The sequence below is a fragment of the Aulonocara stuartgranti genome (genome assembly GCF_965226115.1).
Source record: "Aulonocara stuartgranti genome assembly, chromosome: 12".
Classification (NCBI taxonomy): domain Eukaryota; kingdom Metazoa; phylum Chordata; class Actinopteri; order Cichliformes; family Cichlidae; genus Aulonocara; species Aulonocara stuartgranti.
In genome coordinates this window covers 27,907,189-27,932,662 of record NC_138948.1, presented here as the reverse complement: position 1 = coordinate 27,932,662, position 25,474 = coordinate 27,907,189, and the positions used below count along the sequence as shown (strand labels likewise).

At 38.4% G+C, this 25,474-nt stretch overlaps 1 protein-coding gene across 4 annotated transcripts in view; it reads right to left on the bottom strand.

The window, feature by feature from the left end:
- Positions 1-22,675, bottom strand: part of ncor2 (nuclear receptor corepressor 2) — a 91,811-nt gene extending 69,136 nt beyond the window's left edge. For all 4 annotated transcript variants that reach the window (XM_082555934.1, XM_082555935.1, XM_082555936.1 and 1 more), the window contains exons 1-3: positions 22,423-22,675; positions 3,747-3,942; positions 2,925-3,040 (exon numbers count right to left, since the gene is read on the bottom strand). In XM_082555934.1, coding sequence (XP_082412060.1) covers positions 2,925-3,040; positions 3,747-3,851 — 221 coding nt within the window. In that variant the 5' untranslated portion in view covers positions 3,852-3,942; positions 22,423-22,675. The remainder of the gene's footprint in view (positions 1-2,924; positions 3,041-3,746; positions 3,943-22,422) is intronic.
- Positions 22,676-25,474: the final 2,799 nt, after the last annotated feature.

Here is a 25,474-nt window from a genome sequence, read left to right as displayed (position 1 = left end):
AGAGAGAGAGAGAGAGACAGAGACAGAGACAGAGACACAGAGACACACACAGAGACAGAGAGAGACACACAGAGAGAGAGAGAGACAGAGAGAAAGACAGAGAGAAAGAGAGAGACAGAGACAGAGACAGAGAGAGAGAGAGAGAGAGACAGAGAGACAGAGAGAGAGAGAGAGACAGAGAGAGAGACAGAGACAGAGACAGACTGACTCCTGGCTAAATGCACCACAGCTGGGATGAATGAAAGTGAGATAATGCACAGTAGAGTGGGGACGGCGAGTGGAGCTCAAAAACTTCATGCAAAATGTGCAAGCCATCTACTTTTCTGTTCACATTACGGAATAAAGTTGCCCAGTGGCCAAAAATACTGGAGAATATTTACAAAATATCGTAGCAACCACATTTATTCAAATACTTAAAAGATCTGTTTCTAGGAAATCAATGTGTGAAATGCAGGTAGAGGCAGAACAATCAAATGAAATAATGTATGTAAAGTAATTCAGCACATTAGAGGCCTTAATCAAAAAAGGCTGCATTGCAATTACAAATGCAACACATTTGAATGAAAGAAAGACTGGGATGTCTAGGCATTCAAAGAGCAGCAATACAAAGGATTCATTTAAAAAGACTACGAACACTGCCAAACTGCACCTACCCATATGCCCAAAGGACTCCGATTACTTTCACAGAATAATTCAACAATAATGCAGGCTATGGTGCAAACTCATTTTCCATTCTTGCACCAGACACGTTTAGACACTCTGTTCTGTCCAGAAAATAAAGTGTTAAGTGGCTTCAGTATCTTGTTATGCTTGCTAGAAAATGTATTCGCTCCCTTTCTCAAGAAGCTGGTATGATCTCACACAGACGGGAAGAGGGGGAGTGAGTGAGATACTGCAAGGAGTAAAAAAGGAAGGTGAAACAAACAACTGCCATAGTGGTTCACAAGTGATTACACACTGCAACGGTTTTCTGACCTGTAATTAGGTTAAAATAGCACATTTCCTCCTGCCTTCAGTCCAGATTATTAAAGAGAAAACATTAATCTGTCAAACCGTTTCTCAGTATGACAGATCTCTGGAGAATGGCACAGTTTCTAAAGGCCATATTAGTGCTCACATTTTCTCCCCGAGTTTGCTACAAATGGAAACATGGTGTGCAGAATTACCGAGACTTGTGAAAAGACAAGCACACAGAAGAGAATAGACTGAAGGATTCCAAAGGCCAGAATTACACTATTCACACTCTGAATGAGCTTCAGTCTGAATTCTGAGATCTCTAAAGGAATGCTGAAGCCCTGAAATATTCAGCTGAAAGCTTCCCCACCCCCAGACGCCTGCCAGCAAGACCACCGGTTTATTTCAGGTTCTACAAAGAAATGTGGGCTACCTGTCTGTAATCTCTCCTTCTCATATGAAGGTTATTTTTATGTGCTTAAAAACATAATTCATTGCCACTGTAAAAGCTGCAGAAGGCACAAGTGAGTCAACTCAGAGAGACTGCCAAGTGATTGAATGAAGAGTCAGAAAATCAGAAGCTAGTGGGAAGCATTCAAACTGTGCAGTGTTTATCTGTTTATCAAACCATGACCCAATGTTCCCGCACTGCGGGCTAAGCTAATAACTGTTAAATGGGGCCAGTGCACAGCTCTCTGTTATACAGTGAAGACCATAATGCTAGCAGACTGACATTTAAATAAGCCAAAAATAAAAATAAAAAAATATGCCACAGCCCCACAGTGCTACAGAATCATTTTGCCATCTGCTGTCTGCCATGTCAGACACACAAGATGATTTATATACTGAAAGACAGACCCCAGCCTACTCCTGACTGATGTAATATCTGTCAGCTGATTTCTAGTAAAGTCTGCCTACATTTTGTATTCCATGCATGTTTTAATACATGCAAGAAAATCTGCCAAACAACTGAAGGAGGAAAAAAATTCTTGTGACTTCCTCTGTGCGTCATGCAAAATTCATATCATGCACATCAATTATTTATAAGTACTCATCAAGTTTCATCCTCAAAAAGAGATTATATTATATAAATAAAGACCATTAGCAGGTACAAGACCTGCATCTGCATTGACAAGGTACTACTCATACAATTCTTTGGCCAATTTACTGTTTGGTCGATTAGAAAAGCTTTTTTTTAAAAAATAAAAATTAAAAAAAATTAAAAAAACCCCACCTCTGCAAGCTTCATTGCCCAGCACAGCAGTTTAACACAACATTACAGAAGAACGGCTGCAGATGCCAATTACATAAGGATTAAACTGGGGGAGGGTTAACAGGCACAGGCTTTAACAGAATAATACTGCATAACAAATGCTGTCTGCAAGAAGCCTCTATGTGGCTGTGGCTAGCAATCAACAAGAACAAATTCATCAAATTTGGCAATGCCACATAAGCATCCATCCATCCAATATCCAGAGCTGGCGGCCCAAAAGGCCGCTCCCTTGATGTGTGACATCTTCCCCATTCACCACAAAGTCTCTGACTTTCATCTACTACTACAGCTCAGTCCCACATTTCTAAAATTACACTATTAAGGATGAATTACTTTTCTTTCTTTCTTTTTTAATTGAAATGTGCATCTAGTATAAAAATATGGTGTCACCAATAAAACTAAAGCAGTGGCAGATGCTGAAATGATCTGTAACAATACATCAATAGCATTTTTTTGTTCAGCAAAAGCTATAATTATGTTAACCTAAAATATTTTTTGTAGTAGACATTGTTGGGCATTCACCGACACCAATTTTATATCTACACATACATTCAATTGCAATCAGTGACCTCACGCAGTTTAAAAAAAAAAAAAAAAAAAAAAAGACCAAGAGAAATCTTCTCTGGTAGGTTTCAAAATTAGAGAAATGTGTTCCTCGTGAGGGGATAGACCATATTCATGAAGAAGGCATCCTTACCTTTCACTTCCAGGCTGGAACTCTGAAAGCAAAGAAGGTCGACGACGATGGGGCTGGGTGAGGTGGGGACTGTATTCCCTGCTATGATGAGAGGGGTAGTCAACCAGTCCGACATCCTACAACAGAGACAACAAATCTTATAGAAACTCCATCCTCATTAGAACACCACGTAATGTTAGTGTTAGAAAACCACAAATACCTCCCCCCAAAAAAAGTCTCCTGCCTTGGTTCTCCTGTAATTTCTTATCTTTTATCTTAAGCTCTCTGTCAGTTGGCGATATGTCACACATTCCATCAACTTTCATCGTCCAATGAATATGATGACATAAAGGAGCAGCAGGGTTAAACTAATGGTGGCCTAAAGTCTTGGAACTTCCTGTCATTCAAGTGAAAAAAAAAGCCTTGCAAACACTAAAGGTCAGTGAATGAACTTTTACGTCAGCCAGAGGCCTCTTCTTTCAAGCACAGACAGCTTTGTCGACGATGCGTGGAAGAACATAATCTTGATAATTAGGAGATGTGGGTGGAAATCATGCGGAAGGCCTTGATGCCGACTCCATAACAAAAACATGAACTTTCAACTCAAACATCTAATGAGGGGACCATTTTCAGGTTACGGCAGTGTAATCTGGAAAAACACCTATGGGGGTCTTTGGGGTTAAGCCCTTTCCAGTAGATCTGACTAAAATCCTGTTTACCAAATATCCAAGTAGGAACAGCCAAGCCACAACTACAGTTTTCATGTTTCAAATGTTTTTCCCTACAAAACAAAAAGGCAACACAAGTGATCCCATTAAAATCATTGTGTGTAAGGCCCCTTACCGTGTGTGCCCGTTGCAGCTGCAGTGGTAGAGTGGCGGGGTTTGGCAGGTGCCGTGTGTCCACAGTCCTCCGGCCCGGCGGCACAGTCTGGGGATGAGAGGACATGCTGGCACAGCCGCTTCCTCTACAGGCAGGAAGTGGGTGTTGCTGTAGAGCAGATGCTGCACATTATCGGCCGTTTCTTTTAGCCTGCAACCTATGAGAAAAGAAAAGAAAAAAGATTAGATGTTTTGAAAGTTAGGCCAGTGGAATTGCTCTCAACAATAGAATAATCACAAAACTGGCTGTAAGCACAGCTCTTTGATGCTTTCTGGATAGTACATCCAAAAAAAACTAGAGATCTTAGAATGTCATCACATCCCTACCACAGCTGCTCCACCCTTAGTAAAGAAGTGAGAATCCTTGCACCTGCTAGACCCAACCTCTCATTCACAGCCTACTGAATGGCCCACTGTCCACACACGGAGGACTTGCAGACAACACCGGCCAAGACAAGCAACCAGCCAGTAAAAATACTCCAAGCGCGATGGGGTTTTAGGACCAACATAAATAACTCATTTCCAGATAGAGATGTAGGTCTCAGGAGTCAGGCCACTAGATTTTAACTGCAGATGACATTATGTAAACCAGAGTGGTCACATCCACAAGGAGTATGGCATATATGGACCCAAAAAAATAAAAAAAAATTTAAAAAAAATGGACATACAAGTAAAAACAGCCCTGAGTGCTACCTACAGAATGAGGTATAGGTAGGTCTGTCACATAGGCCTGAAACAACTTTAATTATTAATATATTATATATGTTATCATTATGAACATATATGTGGACCTCAGGCACCTCCTGCAACAAGGAAGGAAGTGAAGAGAATTTGTTACTTAAAGGTAACAGGTGTTAATCACAAGGACAGACATACAGAAGAATAAGTTAAAATTACTTTGCAAGGTAAAGGAAAAAAAGAATCATCTAATGACATGCTAACTGCAATGCAAATGCTCAGAAATGGTGGCAGCATGCAGTACTTGCAATGCACTGGCCGCAACCCTGTAATTGGGTTTAAAACCCCATAAAAAAGAGGGAATAACTGCCCTGTCCTCATTACAGCGACCATGCAAATTATAGCAGATGTTGGAAAACATATTTGCAATATAAAAATTAAAGAAAAAAAAAAAATTTATATATACATATATATATATACATACACATATACACATATACATACATACATATATATATACATATACACATATACATACATATATATACGTATATACACATACATATATATACATATATATACACATACATATATATACATATATATACACATACATATATATACATATATATACACATATATATACACATATATATACACATACATATATACATATACATATATACACATACATATATACACATACATATATACATATATATATATATACACATACATATATACATATATATACATATATACACATACATATATACATATATATATATATACATATACATATACACATATATACATATACATACATACATACATACATACACATACATACATATATACATATACATACATACATATATATATATATATATATATATATACATACATACATATACATACATACATATATATATATATATATATATATATACATACATACATACACATACATACATATATATATATATATATATATACACATACATATATATATACATACATACATATATATACATATATATATATATATATATATACACATACATATATATATACATACATACATTTATATATATATACACATACATATATATATACATACATACATATATATATATATACACATACATATATATATACATATACACATATATATATATATATATATATATATATACACATACATATATATATACATATACACATATATATATATATATATATATATATACACATATATATATACACACATACATACACATATATATATATATACACATATATATATACACACATACATACACATATATATATATACACATACATACACATATATATATATACACATATATATATACACACATACATACACATATATATATATATATATATATATATATATATATATATATATATATATATATATATATATATATATATATATATATATATATATATACATACATATACATATACATATGTGTATATATATATATATATACACATATACATATACATACATATACATATATATATGAAATTTGTTTCTCAATGGGATGGATGGATGGATACACTTATAGTCTTATTTGTGAGATTTCACTCTCCACATGATGTTCACCGTCATTCTCAGGCACACTTACAAGCCTGCTTTGCTAGTAGTAGTAGTAGTGGATGGACTAGTGCCTGCGACATGTGTCCCTGTGACTTCTGCCAGCAGAGAAATTAGGCCTCCTGCCATTTCTGCAGGGCTTTGGCTAATGACGCCTCCCTCTCATAGCTCATGTTTCAGTGCTGTGTGTGGCGCACAACAAGAGGCATGGTGAAATATGGGCACTCAACAGGGGCACTGATCGAAATCTTGACAAGATAGCAAAGTGCTTTAAGTGCACTGCAATTTTGTAAACTGAATGGGAAAGCCACTGTCACTGAGCCAAACGCTCAAAACAAGTCCAAATGCATTTCACTGCTCGACGACAAGATAGGACACAGAGTAGTTTCTTACTTTAGTCTAAAAAACGCTATGCAAAAACACTTAACAACAAACATAAGTAGTTATTAAACATATGAAATAAGCAATACCAACTATGTATTCATACTTTAATATGCAACAATGTTTAGTGATTTGATAAATTAATGACTATTAGAACAGAAACTACAAACACATTATCTTGTTTCATTTGGTTACTTCCCAATTTTATTGATGACACACATATGAAAGACATGCCCTATATCCTATGTGGAACCCTCCATTTCCAATACTGCATTAACAAATCGAGCCTTAACTACTGCTACTGGCTGTTAACTGAGCAGCAGTACTTAATTTCTTTAGTGCTGGAATATTAATTTGAGTAATAGAAAGAAGCACTTTGCCTACACTGAGATTAGTCTAATTTTAGATTTAAATTATTAAAGAATAGATAATAAGGAAAACTAATATGCTGTTTGGCTCTACAACGAAAAATTAATGTTCACTATTTTACGGAAAGTGGCAACGATATTGTGCTGGGCTGCTCCAGAAAAGCTGGCAGGTTAGCAAGTAATGGCAGACAAACATTAAAAACTACAGTCAATCACTGCAATCTGCAAGCAACCAAATGAATCACTTGGTGCAGCAATAGATTTAATCCAGCAACAGCCAGAAGCCTTCAGTAACCGCTGCCAGCCAGTCGGGGAATACATGTTGTTCCCTAGCAGCCGGTGGTTGTATCACATTCAATATGGCGAACAACTCTTGAGTATTGTGGCCATGACGTCACATGACAAACCGCAACTACTGGCTATAGTTCCTCATAGTGAGCTCCTTTCAAGTCTCTCAGCTGGGACAGGCTGAGTAATAATCTTTGCAACTGGTAATAAAGTAGAACTTTTTATAGCACAATGAACCAGAGACCAAATCACAGCACTACTTTGGGCAGAGTACTATTGTGCCAGTCTCCATTGTCTGACTATGATTTTGAGTCTTTTTTCCCCAGCACAAAGAGGGGCACTATCTACCCTTCCTTCCTGTTCAACTGTCACAAACACAAAGTGTCACTTGATTTCAGTTACGCAAAGGGCTCTATTACGAAAGGCTGAACATGGCTCTGACTGTAAGAAACAGAGGAGCTCTGTAAACATAGGCTCATAGAGGCCACAAGATGGGAAAACACTGCTCAGAGTCTCACACCAACTAGAGACTGTGCCTTTGTGTCTCGCAGTCTAAACTGTGGCTTCAAATATTTTCACAAAACTAGTGCACACTCATTGTTTGGTCAGACAGACTTGAGTAAACAGACCACAGAGGGAAAGTCCTTTAGCAGAAACCCTTAAATAATTTAAGACACTATTACTGTATTGACATAATGTGTACTATTCAAAATAAAAGGTCAAAAAAAAGAGGCCAGAAAGACTTAAACGGGGTGAGATGAGCCTACCCACGCAGAAACCTCTCTTTGATGACTGTCGTGTTCAGAGAGATTCCCCTGAGAAGTGAGAAAACAAGTCTGCAGGCCGTCACAAGATCGGCTAGGGCTGCTCGATTATGGCAAAAATGATAATCACGATTATTTTCACTGAAATTGAGATCACGATTATTTGACGATATTTATTTAACCCTTTAAGACCTACCATAGAACCAAGTCCACCAGAGCTTATATTATTATTTTTTTTACATGTTGTAGTGCCATTTGTGGGAGCATTTCAAGTTGCTATACATCAATACAACTGTTATAGCCCATATTTTAATAATATGTATGCATTAAGTGCATAGTAATTACATAAATTGCAAAAAAGTGCAATAAACTACAAAAAAAATTGAAAATCGCTTTTGTTTTGTTTACATATATTTCTACTTGGAGAAATTTAAGAGGTTTATCCCTCAAAACTTTAAATACAATAAAGTTGCAAAAAAATAGTTTCCCACCACAGGAAATTTATTTTGAGTGTCTTCATAGTTTTATTTTGGAGATACAGCAATTTTTATATACTGCAGGAAAAACAAAAAACAATCCTATGATGCAAATTTGCAAAGAAAACAGCATGTGCATCATTTTACTGTGGGAAGTGTTACGAACAGCTGATAGGAACGGCAAAGCGTGTTTCTGGAATATTATGTTTTTGTTCCTGCAAGCGCTTTTTATGCAATTTTTGCAAAGCTATATGTGGAACGAAACCGTGACCTAGGACAAGCTGATGGCATCAGATGTAAGTACAACTCCTCCGGTTTCATATGCAAAACAAATTATTGCGCTAGCTTACACGGTTCAGGTTCTACAGGGATTTAACAATAGTTACGCAAAACGGAGCGTGCTGCTCTGACCGGCTTTAAAGGGTTAACAATAACTTTAAAAAAATAATATAAAATAGTGTGCAACACCACTGAAGTTTTTTTTTTTTTTTTAAACTCTCTTTTCAACCAACGGCAGTCACTCTCCAAATAACTTCTGCTTAGCTTTCCAAGCTTCCCTCGGGTCCTCTTAATCAGCGGTCTCCACCCTTTTTTGCGCCACGGACTGGTTTATGCCCGACAATATTTTCACAGACGGCCTTTAAGGTGTCGCGGATAAATGAGGGAGGGGCTAATAATCGGCTCAGTCATTTTTAATGATCGTTGAAAGCCCAGATCGTAATCGTGATTAAAATTCGATTAATTGAGCAGCCCTAAGATCGGCAGAGAACAAAAAACCTCAATCAAGATGAGAGAACCAACACAATGAGTGATCTTTGACATCCACTCTGAAGCGAAAGGGGCCTTCCAGGCGACAGGCTAAACACATGCACTGGCACTGCTACAGACACCCACAGGCAAGTCGTTGGCTTGCTTCCAATGCTGCAAATGAACTCAGTCACCTCACTCTCTCGCTCTAGCGTGCCTTCCTTCCCCACTCTCTTTTTACTCTCTTCTTTTCCACATAGTAGAGTGGGCCTCAACCTTCAGCAGTGCAAGCCAATATTTCATCCTCTTACCCCCACACACCCCACCCTCCCTCTCCATTTTAGGAATGGCTTTGGAAATACTAGCACAGAGCACACAGACGGCTTGCAGTCTTCAAGTGGAGCAGAAGGCAGACTTCAAACAACAGTTTCATTCTACTGATATAAACAGTTATTCAAATCTCAGTGTGCTCAGACTTTGTAGCTTGAGCACAATTGATTGTCCTCATTCCTGAGAAAATTAAAGGATTTTTTTATATACATGATTGTGAATACTAAAATAGAAGCAAACAACTATTTGCCATGTAAAGATACAGCGCTGTAATTGTATCCTTAGCAGAGACCTAGTAAGCTCACTACCAGCTCCATATGTTTATTCTGAACTGAAGTAGCTTTGCATGATTTACAGTTCAAGGTAATCTGTGTTTATCCTAAACTGGGTCTTAGTGTATCCCCTCAGTTCATCCACCATCTCAAACAGGCCATTTTAGCTCCCTTACCCCTTCCTTTATGCCAACTTTCTTGTGATTGGCTGCCACTTGTAAACAACAAGTAGGTGAGGCTGTTATACTCACTACCCGGCTCAGACACCCAGAGAGTGCCTCTCTGGGACCTTCCTGTATTTTAAAGAGATGCGAGTGAAAGCAGCATTCATCTAAGTGACAGGAAAAATGTGGCCACTAGGGCTGTGCGATATGACCAAAATCTCATATCCCGATAGATGTCTTCTATCGTTCCGATAACTAAATAAATCACAAAAATGTTACATCTTCTGAAAATTCTGTGAATCCAAATTAGATGCTGTACTGTCATTTTTGTTAATTTTAAACCAATTCGATTACCATTACACAGTAGATTCTCTTACACATTAATCTAAAAAAACAAAAAAACAAAAACAACCTTGTGCTTCCCTGACGTCCTGATTAGACGCTTCAAAACCATTTTATCTACATGGCAGAAGATTTCTTACAGGTACTGAAAGCACACTCTCCTACAGTCTTGGTAAACTCCTGTATTAACATTTACAAGTGGTGTAAGCTTGTGTTTCAACGGGACTTTAACCTGAGTGTGTCCATGTATTTTTTCGGTCTTTACCAGTCTGCAGCTGATCCAGTGAGAGGAGAAAAACCAGTCTGTTCACACATCTTTGCACTTCCTGTGTCTTTATATAGCACCAAATGGTTATTGGCAAAATACATTTCAGATGTACGAACTGCCCAGACATATCAGGTGATCTGAGACAGGTCTGGTTAATGTCACTGGACACCCTTAACATCTTGTGGTAGTCATAACATGATTTCATATTTTTCAACTCTGGTGCTCTTATTTTTTATTTTTATTTTTTTTGGCAGGGGGGACCTGCAGTCTTATAGCTAAATCTGGAGAAACTTTAGCATAGTCTTGCACATTCATGCAGCTCTACTCCAACATTTTTCCTCATTCCCCATCCACAGAAATTTAACACAGAAACAGAGCCCTTGCAATTAATCCACTGAAGCCTAACAATTAGGCCCAAATAGATCTTTTAAGGTCAAAAGACATAAAGAAGGTCAATGCCCATCCTAAGATGATACAGTGGAAATCATTACACTATTTCCAAGTGAGCTCACCAACTTCGTTTTATATTTAAAGACAAAAAAAGGTTTCTCTTGACACTGATGTTTCCCAGACATGACTTTGCCTTGTTTCACTGTTTAAATAATTCATTCTGATCGGCCCGTGTCATGAACAGAAACGCCAAGAAGAAGACGTACTACAAAAAGTAAAATGAAAAGAAAAAGAGAGAAGGTGATTGTAAATACCTTTCAGTTAATCTCAGAACAAAAACACTTAAAAGATCCAAACCAAAGTGCACCAGCATTTCTAGTGCCAGGCTGAAATATCAAAACAATGACGACAAGGTAGACTGCTGCCATTAAAAAGTAGGATGACGACATAAAAATCAATGCTGTAAAGAGGTCATGATGCAAGAAATACCTTATTGTAAGTACATGTTTAATCTAAGACAGCCATAAAAAAAAAATTTTTTTAAAAAGAACACAGGCACGATTTGTGCCAACAGACAACCCGTGTGATATGCGATGATCAGCGGCATCTGGCCAATGAAGAGGGTATTTGCCTGGTGTGCTAATGCATTAATTAAATATGAGAGCTGGAGACTCAGGCTGGTGCGGTTCTCATTAGTTAGACAATCACTGGTGTTGCTTTCATAAGGTGACAAGTACTACATCAGTAGGCTTTCAATTATTCTTAGGCAGCACGAGGAACAGCGCGCCTGTGAAAAATATTCCCTCTTTTCCGCAACAGTGGACTCACCCAAACTTATTAATAACTGCTAGGTTTTTATTAGGAATTTTACATTTACTTAACTACTGCTCCAAACTATTAGACACCACGTCAAAGCAGTCACCAGTGTGGCTTAAATTGTCAAAAACAGATTTCTTGTGTGTTCAGCATTTAGGCTTTGAAATGTGCATCAGAATTGGCATATCTCAATATATTTGGACTAGTAATGAATATGGGGATATGAAGATATATCCATCTATCACTAACACCCAGACCACCACGTATGTGAAGCCCTCCTATGTCATCAAAACAGAAAGACTGCTCAGAGTTTTCAGCTTGAAATAAGGTTAAACTTACACTAATGTTGGCTTTCTGTGTCTATTTTAAAAAGCGCTGTGAACAAAAAGGCTAAGAGGTGAAGTATACTTCGCACACTGTGGCAAATTTGGTTAATCTAGAGATAACATACAAAGATGTCAACATTCAAATGTCTGAAAATCAGGCCGGAATCTGCATTTTATTTTTGAATGTACTCGATTTTAATCTGGCAATAGGTGCAAGGATGCTAGAAGCTTTCCTAATGATAACACTGCTAGCTGCCACATAGGAAAGCAGTTACCCTAGTTACCCAAACACTGCAGCCTACCCCTGCTTGACTTTCACAAAGGAAATCTGCGGTCACAACACACAGTCAGCAACTGAAGACATTGTGCAAAAAGTGTGAACACCCACAGTCAACTTTGACACAGCTGTAATTTGCCTGATAGAAAGAGGTACAATGACCCTTAACCACAGCCTGTCAGACCTTTCATTTTAAATCTGACGGAACAGCACTGCCTATCACACTAACAGCAGCATGATTAGAAACAAAGACACCTGCAGCCATGAGACATGAGTAAAAAAAGAAAAAAAAAATAACAACAAAGCTATTTCAGATGCCGTGACTGAAAATGAAAGTGGAAGTATTCAAGTATAAACAGCACAGGAAGCTTCACTGATATGACTCTTATTAGGTAAAATAACCAATGTAATGCTACCCAAATAAGGTCCTTTAAAACACAAACCTACTGTGCCATTTAGTTTGACAAGAAAAGTAGAAAAATAATGCTTGCCATACAATGCAATACGATTCTTAAAAGCCTTGATATTCTGTGCACTGAAAAGAAATGTGTCAAACGTAGGTCACCTAATTTGTTGCATATGCATCACATATATTTTACACTTATTAACATTAATGCTGCTTAGATGTCTATTTCAGGCTGTAGTGCCAGTACTGTGTTCTCATAAGAAAAGCCAATTACAGAACTCTCATAAATCTTAAAACATTTAGATTTGGTGGGTATTAGGGTTCAGTATTGCTGCCAATTTAGGGTTGGACCCTAGCCCAAAAGCTAAGTGAAGCACTAGATTTGCTAGGTTTGCTACAGAGAACCATCAGGGAAGTCATCCCTGAGAGCTGTTTGAAAGTACGTACCCCTTTTCCAAAGGTAAAACTTAGGTTTGAAACCATGTTAGTAGTTTAGCTTTGGGAGATGCTCTGCTACACACCTTTAAGGGAAACCTCTATGAGACTGGTATGCTGAAGCTATTAGTATAAAAGGTGTAGTTTTAAAAAAAACAACAAAAAAAACCCACTATGATTCACCTACTGTTATACCCACAGTAAACAACCAAAAGAAAAATATATAACTACTCAGAATAATCCACTAGGATAGCTGTATCAGACATAAGGTAAAAAGAATGTGAAGAAGAAGAAAAAATGCATTTGTATTTTGCAATAGACTACACGCATCATTGTCACCATTTCAACACAGACTTTAAAATGGACTAATCTGACAGGAAAGGACTAGCCAGGAGGTGGTGAGAGACTAACAGAACCAGCGATTGGCTGTCCTGAACCTCCAGATGTGGTCATCCAGCTGTGTCTATGGTGTACAGTAGAGCCATTATTGGATTTCCTGCCTGTTCCCTCGCTACTGGCCGCTTCAGCGACATTGTGTGAAATTACATAAGGCTCGCCCTGCCCCCTCCCTGCTGCCCAGTGTAGAACACAGGCCTTCACACACTGCCAACTATGACTCCCTGTAATCATGCAAGCAAAGCCACTCAACCAAAACACTCTTGAGGATCTAAAAGATACTCCCCTCCTGCTCACTCACACATGCTGACGCCAGGGAAGCAAAATTTACGTAATTTCTCTGGTAACTCCATTATGAAGAATCAACAAAAATCTTAATAAGTGCCTAAGAATGAGTTTACGGGAATACGCCTACATACAAAACAAATGAAAATGAAAGTGTGTGTGTGTGATAGATAGATATATATATATAAAAATAAAAGCAACTTGGATCTCTATGACTATTTCTCCCCTTGTAAAGCAACTAAATACATGGTAGTTGGATATCTGTATGGCTTCTTTGACTGACAGGTGTGCTAGGAAAGGCCACGAAAACCAATGTCTGTCCCTCTCCTCTGACAATTCAAGCTACTGCACTGGACTGCTGCCCTGCATGTGTAGCATTTTAATAGTCTTGTAGCACTAATTAGCAGCTTTTTTGTCTTTAAAAGTGAAGCTCACTAACCAAGCTAAAGTCTAGTTTTGAACCCTCAAGATTGGCATTTCTGCTGTCGCCATCTTGGTTTCAAAATTCAGATGTGACAGGCAGGGGAGGGTTTGATTGTGAAACCACTTGCTGGCTGGTTGACGGCTTGTGAAGCAGAAGTCACGACCCAATAAGTAAACCACAAATAATTCTACTCTTCAAAACAGTGTGACCAAGATTTACAAGATAAACCCAATTTTTAATACGACCCCAAATGAGAGACTGAGACCATAAACTCAGCAGGAAATCGTTTACTAAGTCAAATACGAAAGCTTTTCCTCGTATACTTCCATAGAAACACACGTCTTTTTGCAACCACAGCTATCACCATCTGGTGGCATTCAGATAGAAAATAGGCCAAAGGCACTTCAAATTTGGCTTGATGTTTCCTACCTGGAAGCTATGTAAAGCCATGTTTTAGTTTGTATATTGACAAAGCTAAATGATTACATCTTCTGCTAAGTGTTTGCATTATGTCCGAGATATAAAGGTACTTTCTTTCGCTTCCGACTGTTGTATTATCACATGCATTCTGGATTTTATCAGCCAAAACTGGCCTATCGAGGATATTCAATGGTAAGTAGGTAAGTAAAACCACTGGAAACAACTCAAGTTCTCTATCACAGTGCTAAATTATATTGTTCATTTATTCTTTGAGCATACTTGTAAAATTAACAGTTATGCAAATGCACTACAAGTGAGGCAAATCCAAAAATCTGAACTAAATAATATAAATTCAAGTTGTCTAGATAAACCTTATTCATTCAGGTCAGAAATGTCAAAAAATGCACAACAATACTCCAACTCCGCCTTCATAACTTGTCTGGTAAAGTTCACAAAGTAAAGATAAGGAATTGTTCATGTAACAGTTTACATTTTATGCAGAAATTGTTGTACGGCCATTACTGTTAGAGTACAAAATATCATTTATCTGTTACTGACACACAAAGTTATTTCCCAGCTGTGTGGGACATGATAACATGAAGCTTTAACTTATGAATCTCCCTTTATTCTCCATTGGCTCTTTAAAGTCCACCTGACATTCAGCTCTCAATTCTAAGCAGCAGGAAATAAAACTGAGGAGTGCACTTGTCTGCTGAGCTGACCTACGTCCCCTGCACTGCTGCTTAATTATTCAAGAACTTTGAAATGTTCTTCAGTATGGCAGCATGCAACCCGAGGGCCTTTTTGCCCCTCATGATAGCAGCTTCATAGAACTTCCAGTTGTGCATGACAAGGTGTCTATGCATGTACACTGACATCGTGCATGTATTGCCAAATACTAAAGTCCATACATGCCTCCAGTATTGACACAGATGGCACAAACAATACACCGCTCCCAAATATGACACACAAGCTTGAATTAATTACAGTCAGGGAACCATTTAAGCAGGGAATAAATCCAAACATTACAAAGCAAAGACCAGATGTCATATCAACAGCTTGATGTACAGGCACATTCAAAAGGACTAATTTGTTCCAAACTGCACTGTCATGGATCCAAGGTACATGTCAAGACAGGAGTTCAGTCCTCTCACACAAGCACACGCAATCAGTAATTACACTTTCATACCTCTCACTTCTACAGTGGAATACAGCTGATATGTGTTCACCAACTCTCAGCTTGGCTAACTAACATCCTTTAATGGGGGAAAAAAAAACAAAAAAACAAATAACAACGCTGTAACACACTCTTAGTAGAAAACTTGGGCTAATCAGAGAGGCAAATGCAACACTACCCACACTGGTAGCCTACACACAAACAAGAGTAATGCCCTTTACCATGCTGTCATCTGTGTTGCGTAAGAGAGTCAAGTGAATCACTTACCACAGAGCCATTTCTAATCTTTGCTAATCCGCTGTCTGGCTCTCTTTTATAGCGTTTAAATATGGGTGACTGGTTTTAATAGCAAGAATAATTCATAGCTAGGGAAATCAAAACAGAACACCTTATGAATAATAAATGACTACCTTCTAATAACAGCATCCAAACACAGGTGTATCACAAGAGGTTTTGAGATGGTGTTTTACAACACAATAAGAAGTGCTAAGTATCTTTTCTGACCATTTAATTATCTTCATAATTGTATCGATGAAACAAAAAAAAGAGTAAATTAAGTAGCTCAACATTAAACATTTGATCATATTCTCTCGTATTTAAAACGCAGTCATGTCTAATCTTCAAAGTCACCGACTAAAAGAGAAACTCATGACATTTAATAAAAAGGAGCAAGCTAACCTAAAAAGGAAAAGATACAACGATTCCTGTAATAGATCATTGTAACAAAAGGAAGTGAAGTTTGGTGCTCAAAAAAAAAAAAAAAAAAAAAAAAATTCTTGTTACTAACCTAAGATTCAAGTGTTTTACGATAAAGCATGGGCTTATAAAACGTGTTCTTCCACATACCAAAAAACCCCACTAGAAATGCATACTGCCACAACATGAATACAAACAATAGTAGCAGTTTAGACTGCTGTTTATACAGTTTTTGTAATTGACAGGAACAGGTAGTGCATTAACGCAGTGATAGAGCGCCATATCAACTGTCAACATCATCTACAGCCTATATACCACAAAATTATTCTGGAAGTACTTTGTATGTAACACAAACACACAAAAGCCAAACAGCCAAAAAATAAGGTATTGTTTAAAACCCTGATAGACTACTTTACAATAAAGGTCAACATGAACACCCTAAAGAGTGTAAAAAAAATAATAAATGTCTACTATAACAAGATAGGCAATCAGTTTTCAATGTTTATACATGAGGAATTTTACAGGTTACTTCTCAAGCAACACAAATTCCTGATTGAAGAATAGATCTCCCGTTTTTAAACTTTGCAAGGTGATGGACACAGAATCGGTCTGACCTCCATACCCTTTCAATCCCTAGGCCAGCAGACAGAACATGCCCAACCTCCTCCTCTCTATAACTGCCTAAATGTTAAAATTAGATTACTTAGATGATTAGGGCAGAAATCTGAAGCTGCAGGATAACCAATATCAGAGACATTTTCTTTGAACAACACATCACAACAAGTTTTTCCATTTGCAATCACAAAAAATAAAAAAATTAAAAAAAAAAATAGCACAGCTGCCTAACTTCGGCCCCCCCCATGTAGCCACTAGAGCTGGGGTGGTACCATTGTCCAGTTCAATAGCACTTAGATTGTAATCTGAAGCAGAGCAACAGACCAGCTGTGCTTGATCATAATATTCTATCACACTGAGTCATGCATAACATTCTCCACACACAAAACCTACCAGGTGCAGTCCACTAGTGAGCAAGAAATGCTAGACAGCTGCACTTACTCATCCAGTGAGAAGGAAACTGGGTTGGAGGAGGGAAAGAGCCTGTGAGGCAGTTTTACAGAGACTGCCTCATATTTCTCTCTTAGGTTTCCACATGTAAACTTGAGGGTTCATGAAGTGCACCGTGTACTAAACTTGTGTCGTTTCCCTATAATCACTCTGTTTGTGCAGCAGTTAGAGTAAATAAACATTTAATTTGCTGTGTCAAGTGCTAAGTGTTGGAAAAGTCACATCTGCTTGGATTTGCTGCATTATGAGGGTAAGAAACCATGTGAACTTGTGATTTAATTCTCCATCCAACTGGCCTGTATAGCCAAGATTCGGGTAGAGATTTGAATCAAGGCTTTAGCTGATATAAAACAGTGGCTTACAGCCCTGACACACCAAGCAGACAGATGAGTTGGATTGCATGTGGACAAATGTCACCAGATCTAGTAAGCTGTTAACATCTGATTAAGAATGTATATGCATGGTTTGACACTGGCCAACAAAAAGCAAGTACAAGGCAAGTGTTGTTCCCATACCACAAATACCATTTCTAAAATCCAAATAAAATCCTTATAGAGCACTAAGGACACTCAACTGAGTCCGAATCAAGAAAAAATTACATTTGCCTACCTACATACATTCATACATGTCCATGAATACATATCTGTACATTTCTTCATTTTTACAAGGATTGGTCAAGTCTGAAGACATACAGCATATAAAGCTAGCAGTTAGGATGTATATAGACAGACGTTGTTTTGCCTAATATGCCTGCTGTGCTAAATCCACTATCAGAATGTGAAGAAACAACCGCTATGACTTCAGTTCAAAACTTGTGTGCACTGTGCTGAAGAAATATCAACTAAAATTGGACTATAACCAGGCCGTACTTTCCTGTAATTCAAATATGTACCATGAGAAGGAACAGTGAGCCAGTGTAGCATATATTTAACCAGCAAGCCATTAAAAACATTCTTATTTATGATGATAGCATAGGAAAAGGCAAAGCCTTGTAATGAAACGTGGTTAGGGCTGTAAATCTTTTAAACACGCGTCATGATTTGAGTTACAAAAAGGTATTTTGCATAGCTTCACTTGGGTTCACCATCTCCACCATGGTGTTGCCTATTTGCCAAAACACCCAGTTGAGGTGTTTTGGCAAATATTTAATATTTATTTCCCCAAATTAAAAACATGCTTAGGCACTACACCCAAGTCTCAAGCATTCATTATATACTTTCTACATCCACAAGTCCACTAGGATCAACTCAGGTTTAGAATTTGATTGCAAAGATCCATGTGGATGTTCATGTTTTTTGTTTGTTTATTTAGGGGGGTAACCATGCAAAATCTATAGAAAATTTACAGTACATTGCAATATCTACGCATGAACAAGTTGACTTCAAAGTAGTATAACAGAACATTAGTTTGTTATCAGGTGTCCAGCTGCCCATGTATGTGTCTGGAGTGTATTCAAGACTGATCTGACAGTTCAAATGTAACAAATGCAAAAAAAGAAAAAAAATGTAATCAAATTTGAGGCAGTCTTTTACTATGCATGTACTGCAAATGCTCACATTACTCTGACTATAACACCATTTTTAACTCATCTAGAATATGATTTTAGTTACAAGAGTTAGATGTGTTGCACATGCTCTTCCTGTATATGGTATATTTTGTTGTTTGTGGAAGATTACCTGCTATATCAGAGGCAGCTAATGGTCACATAAATAAAAAATAAAGAACTTGTGACATTTATTATTATGAAAGAAAGACATTTGGAATTTTAATGGAAATCTTTGATTTATGGCGATGCAATGTGCTTTGTCTTCCCACAAGAATTTACTGTAAGGATTCATCTTTCACAATGAAATAAAATGAAATGAGCAAGAACTTCCCCTTTCCGGTTTCATAACTCTGTTGTGTTTCTTAATAAGAGAAGAAATTGAACTAGCGGTGTAACGGTCTCCCTGAGGCTCCATGCAGAGCACGGGATTATCTCCTGCCCCCATTACCCTTCTGGAAAAGGGGGAGATATCGCCTCACTCAAATTTAACTCTTTACAATCCTGACACTATGCAATACAGACTCCAATTTTGAGGATTCACATCAGAATTAGATTTTTGATTTTGAGTGCATTATGGATTATTAGGAGGTTTAAAAGCTTTTCAGCCTGCCTGATCACACACCAAGTGTCTACAAGTACTATAACTGCTTGTAATATTGAGTGATTTTACATTAATGTACTAAATAAGCTAAACAACCTGCGCAATCAAACATCACACAGAATTTGTACTAGAGGACATTAAATGTCCAGTCCAACCGATTTTAATATGCAGCTGTCCAGAAAAATTGAGGGCTGAAGCTTAGGAAAATGATATTTGTTTCTAATAATACTTAGCTTGAAGCCCCCGAAATAACATATTACGGTGTCATGACGCAGTACCGGCGCAATATTTCCCCCACCCGACCTGCTGCCACAGCCATTACTGTCATTACTTTAACAACAGCGTGGGCTTCAATCCAATACATGAATGTAAATGCAAACAAACAAGGATGACTACATGAATGAGACAATCACAAGATTACATAAAAGCTATGGCGGAGAAACTGAGGGATTGCTTCATCATTACTGGTAACTGCAGGAACATTATTTGTACATTAGCCAACGTTGGTGGTGAAAATGGCATTAAACGAAACAGCTGATTAGCCATTTTCAGTAACAAAACACCCTCCTTGTTGCTATAAAGAGCATGTGTATAAAAATAGCTTCAGTAACACACACACATACATCATAATATCCTAACTACCCATGTGCTCATGTTGCTTATGCTAATTAGCAATGTGGAGCAGTAGGTGGTTAATGGGTGGTTAAACCATGCTAGTGTTGGGGGAGGGGTGGGATCTGATGTATAAATATCAGAGTGAAAAAGAAATGAATCAGAGGGTCTTTCCCTTTATTTATCTTCCAACTATCTTTAGATATTATGGAAATTTGTCCCAATTTGACTTGTGCACTGTACCAGATGTTTAACGGGAAAACTTCCTGCTGATAAAGTTAGATGTTTCAGTTGACAGGAAGTAATCTAAAGCAATCAGTTGTTTAGCATAACCTATCACACAAGCGTTATAAGGCACTGGAATAGCTATAACACATGCAAAATAAATACATGGATTGCATTTAATACTGATTGATTTTGAGTGAAACACATTTCATTCATTTGTGATAAGGCATTGCCTGCTTTACACAAACACACTCATCATATTGTTGTCCAACTCCTTTTTTTGTTGTTGTTTTTTTTAGCTCTGCTTCAAACCTGTGGTCTTACCACAGATCACTATTTTTATCATTGGTGACGTGCATAATCTATGTACTAATGGAAACAGGAAAATGCATTGACTCTTTGGTCATCCGTGATACAGTGCATCAAAGTGGCTTACCAACTTGGTCAAACTATATCCAGGGGAAAACCCCGTTTTATAACCAGAGAGGACAGATCAGTAAATACATCATTTAATCCCAGATATCCAGACAGTTACAGTTTAAGGTTTGCAAGTTTTTAAATATACATTACCATACCACTATGTATGTTCGCAATTGTGTGTTCCCACACGTTTCAAACGTAGGCACATAAAAGTAAGATATGAGACAAAATATGAGTTTGTGTTTCTTAGGGAACAATCACAGCAACACAAATTTCACAAGACAAATGCCTATTATTTGATTGCTGATAATCGGCTTTTATCTACAGTACGTGTTACAAGAGTTGAAGATATACACTATAGAACAAATAACTTTAGAGAACAAGGACACCATCAAGGTGAACGTCCTCCCTAGCATTCAATATTAGGAAAACGTCTTTTAAACTATTTGTAACTCACTACCTTAGGTATCCAACCAAAGTGTTTTCAGTCTTTACAGAATTAACAGGTGTGTCTCAATAGCGATTAACTACTTAGAGCCACCAAAATTAGAATGTTTTTATGACGGACTATCATTACATAGACTGACTGTAGAGACAGGAATGCAGTTTACCGGAGAATACACAGAGGTCCAAAAACCCCAGTCCAACTCCAGCAAGTATACTCACTCAGCAGCAATGTTGAGAAGCCAAACACTAACGCAAACTCCCTTTACTTTTGTTTTTAGAGACTTGACATCAAGCTGCTTACAAAACTACTGCACGCCAAATATAGCTTATCAGCCATCTGACAACAAACCAATTCGTCCCCGCTAAAGCCGATTCAGCGCATTACGTTCACTTCATGTACAACCAGTGTTTACAAACGCAAACCGGGCGCTATTGTGCATAGCCAAGTTAGCAGGCTAAATGACTTAGCTTGAACCCATTTTCTGGTACCGTATAGTAAAAAGTTGACAATCACTAATATTGTCGGATATTGGTCGTGTTGTGTGTGGAATAGCGTCAGTAACGAGTCACCACCAGTGTATGATTAATTCAGCTGAATAAAACTGGCGCTGGCTACTCGGTCATTCTGACAGCTAGCTTGGGAAGCTACCCTGGTTAGCCATTAGCCAGCCTAGCCTAGCCTAGCCATGTAGCACGTGTTCCGGATTTATAAAATAATTAACTAGCTGGGAATAACCAGCCAACTAGCACTACTGTGGCAAGATGGGTAACCAGCTAGTCGAACACCGCGAAAACATTTAATTTCATACAGGTCTGATAGGTCATGTAACTATAGCACAGCATAGAGACTCGAAAAGGTCAATACTGCTGTTTCTCCTCCAAAGAATAGCCGGACCCCGTCATCCAACAGCAGAACAGACGCCCCCCCCCAAAACCAATGGACACAGCGAGCAATGAAAGCTAACTAACCTTAGCGGCGGGGCAAAAGAAATCATTCGGTGGTGTTATCGCACTGTGACTAACGTCCCAATCCTCGTCACTCGGTCCAATTTCGCTTAAAAGTCTTCTCGCTTCGACTAAACGTCTCTCCCCGGAATTAATCCACATGAAAGAGTAGTTTTCGTTTTCATTTAATCCGCTAGCGGTTTTCGGATACGTCGTGCCTGTTCCTGCACAACACAGTGGTCTAGTACTACTCCCTGAGCTGCTGCTGCTGAGACCATAGCAGGGATGAACCGCCTCTGTCTTTCTCAATAGGTCCATAAGCTCTCTCGCTCCTCCTCTTTACTCAAAGCGCTGCACATTTCCCATGCCCACAGCATATTCAAAATTATAGTAATTTGGCATGACTCATTTTCATTGGTAAATAAAATGTTATGATTAATTTTCCAAATAGATTTGTAGGTGTGCTATTTAGGTGATTAACAAATATATATGTATAAAGCATACACGGTACAGCTGCTTAAATTTCCATCATAATCTAACACACTACAAACAGTCCACAAGAATTTCCATCTTATCCTGGACTTATTGGTACACATTAGACTCAAACGCACTGGCCCTCTCCAGTTACACCCCTCCCTGCTCCTTTATGAACCCAGAGCCTCCAAAAAAAGGGGGGTCAACCCAAGCATTAAAACTCCAGGAAGTCTACATCTGTGCTGCTTGATTCCCATGGAGAAGTACAAGCTGTGAATACACTGACTTAACATTGAAGGATAGTATTCAGGAGATCACAACATGCCATGCTGTGAACTGAGTTGATGACTCTGCTGAAGCCGGTCCCTTGCAAATGATCTGAAACTGCTTTCTCTACTTCACACTGGCTTCTAAAAGTCACCACCCATGCTGCATCTACTTGAGTCACAGAGAGGATTTTGTGGAAAATGTCTGGCTGCCTTGTGGGTTTTTTTTGTTGTTGTTGTTTTTCAATCAGCAGGGCTCATTAAAAAAAAAATCTGCTGAAACGTAATCCTGGTTTTTACAGTCTATGGTAGTAAGTTTCAGTTAATTTTATGATTATTTATTGTGTTATTCCACTTGGACAAGTCCTTGGCAACCTGTATTTGCCATATAACTATCTGGCACACTCCAGCCAGGCTTTATCTCGCCCTAAATTTAAGCAGCAGCCTTTCCTATGATGTCAGTTGGGATTGTTTTTTTTCCTTCCTTTCTTCTTTCTTCCCTGTGTTTTTCTTTCTGCTCTGCGGTTTGGGAGACCCCCTCTAACCATCAGTATAACCACCATCTCTTCGTTCAGCCATCACAGAGCAGGAGAGATAACTGTTTATTTCAGCTGGGTTTTTTGGACCCAGCCGTTTGTCTGAACAATCTCTCCCAGATCTGCAATGCCCAATTTATCAGCTTGTTGATAAAGTGCAAATGTTTCTCACTTGCCAGTTTTGATGTCAACAGCTGTGTTTTATCTGCAGCCAGACTCCTCATAATGTTAAACAAAGCTCCAGACAAAGGCCAAATGGACACAACACTCTCTTTGCCTTTCTCTCCAAATTCTCACAACTGATAAATCTGGACAGGGCGCACTTTTTCCTGAATGCAAAGCAAATTCGGCAGCTCACTTTTGGATCCTCTGGGGTATCTTTTCTACAAGTTATTCGTGCAACTAAAGGATTGCTTCAGTAGATCCAGAGCCCACATGAAAGGCACCACCAGGGGTGAGAGCATGAACTAAGCAGACTTTGGAGATTTTAAAGGCAATCAGTTGGCAGATGCACTGCAGACATCCATAATGGCTAGGAAATAAAACATCAACTAAGCACCATCCTGTGATGACATTACAACAGCCACAACTCCATTGAATTCTCAGCCCACATCTTTCTATCACCAGATAAATTTCTGCAAATAAGGAGTGACACATATAACAAATGAATGAACTGTAATGTGCAGTTCTCCTTTCTTTTAGATCAGACCATCAACAGTATGAGCTGACCTGCTTTTTAATCTCAACCGCACACCTGTAAAGTTTTGTATCTTGCACTTGTGTGACATTGTCACGGTGACATCATTTGTACACAGATTGCTTCAGTTGGTGTATCCAGAAGCACATTTTGCATCGCAGGCACACAGAGACACACAAGGTGAAAACAGCAGCAGCATAGAAAGCCTTTTAGAGGTGAGAGGAGGCTGGAGGGAAAATCCTCATCAAAACAGCACTTCTTAAAAGATGGGCCGCCACCCGGAGTCTGCCAGATTAATGGAGCTCCCCTTTCTGAATGATCAGCTTTGATTACAAATTCAAATACTCTCATGCCGCATGGTCCCATCCTTCAAAAACCCGTGGCCGATTAGAAACACATTATTAGACTCTGGCATTTTTATTTTTTTAGTGCATTCATGGGTAGTATTTAAGGAATGTTCACTTAGGCTTAAACTAATTGGATTCAAATACAGTTAATCCGGGAAATGTGTCTGTTCTAATAAATAGAAATAAAAAAAAAATACAAAAAAACATCTCTAATTGAAATCGAGTGTACCATTTCTAATGTGATTTCTAGATGAAGGTGATGGATACTTTGAGGCATGCGTCGCTATTTATATCTCCGGTGTAATTACATGCCAGCTTCTTCCTATTGCTGTGATGTACATTTTTAGCTGAGGCATAATTCATCCTGTCACTGCCGGCATTTATTATTGTCACGACTGGGCTCGAGTCAAACAGCCTGGGAAAATTATCTTTCCCCCCTGGACGCAGGCGCGAGAGAAGAGCCTGATTTTGATGCCACTGTTTGCTTTGTATCATTCACACGTCACTCGTGGTTTTTGCAATTCAGAGCGAGGGCTGAAATGCATTCACAGCCACAGCATTTCACCTAACTGCCTCCTCGCCGCCACAACAAAGACAGCACTGAGAGCAGAAATGGCAGCACCTTCGCTGAAGACTCTAACGACTGCCTGCATTGTTGGAATTCCGGCTTAACTTCCTGAGTCTGTCCACACCTGGCCGACAGCCAGCAAACGCTTTTTTCTCTCTCTCTTTTTTTTTCTTTTCCTGCCTTTTATC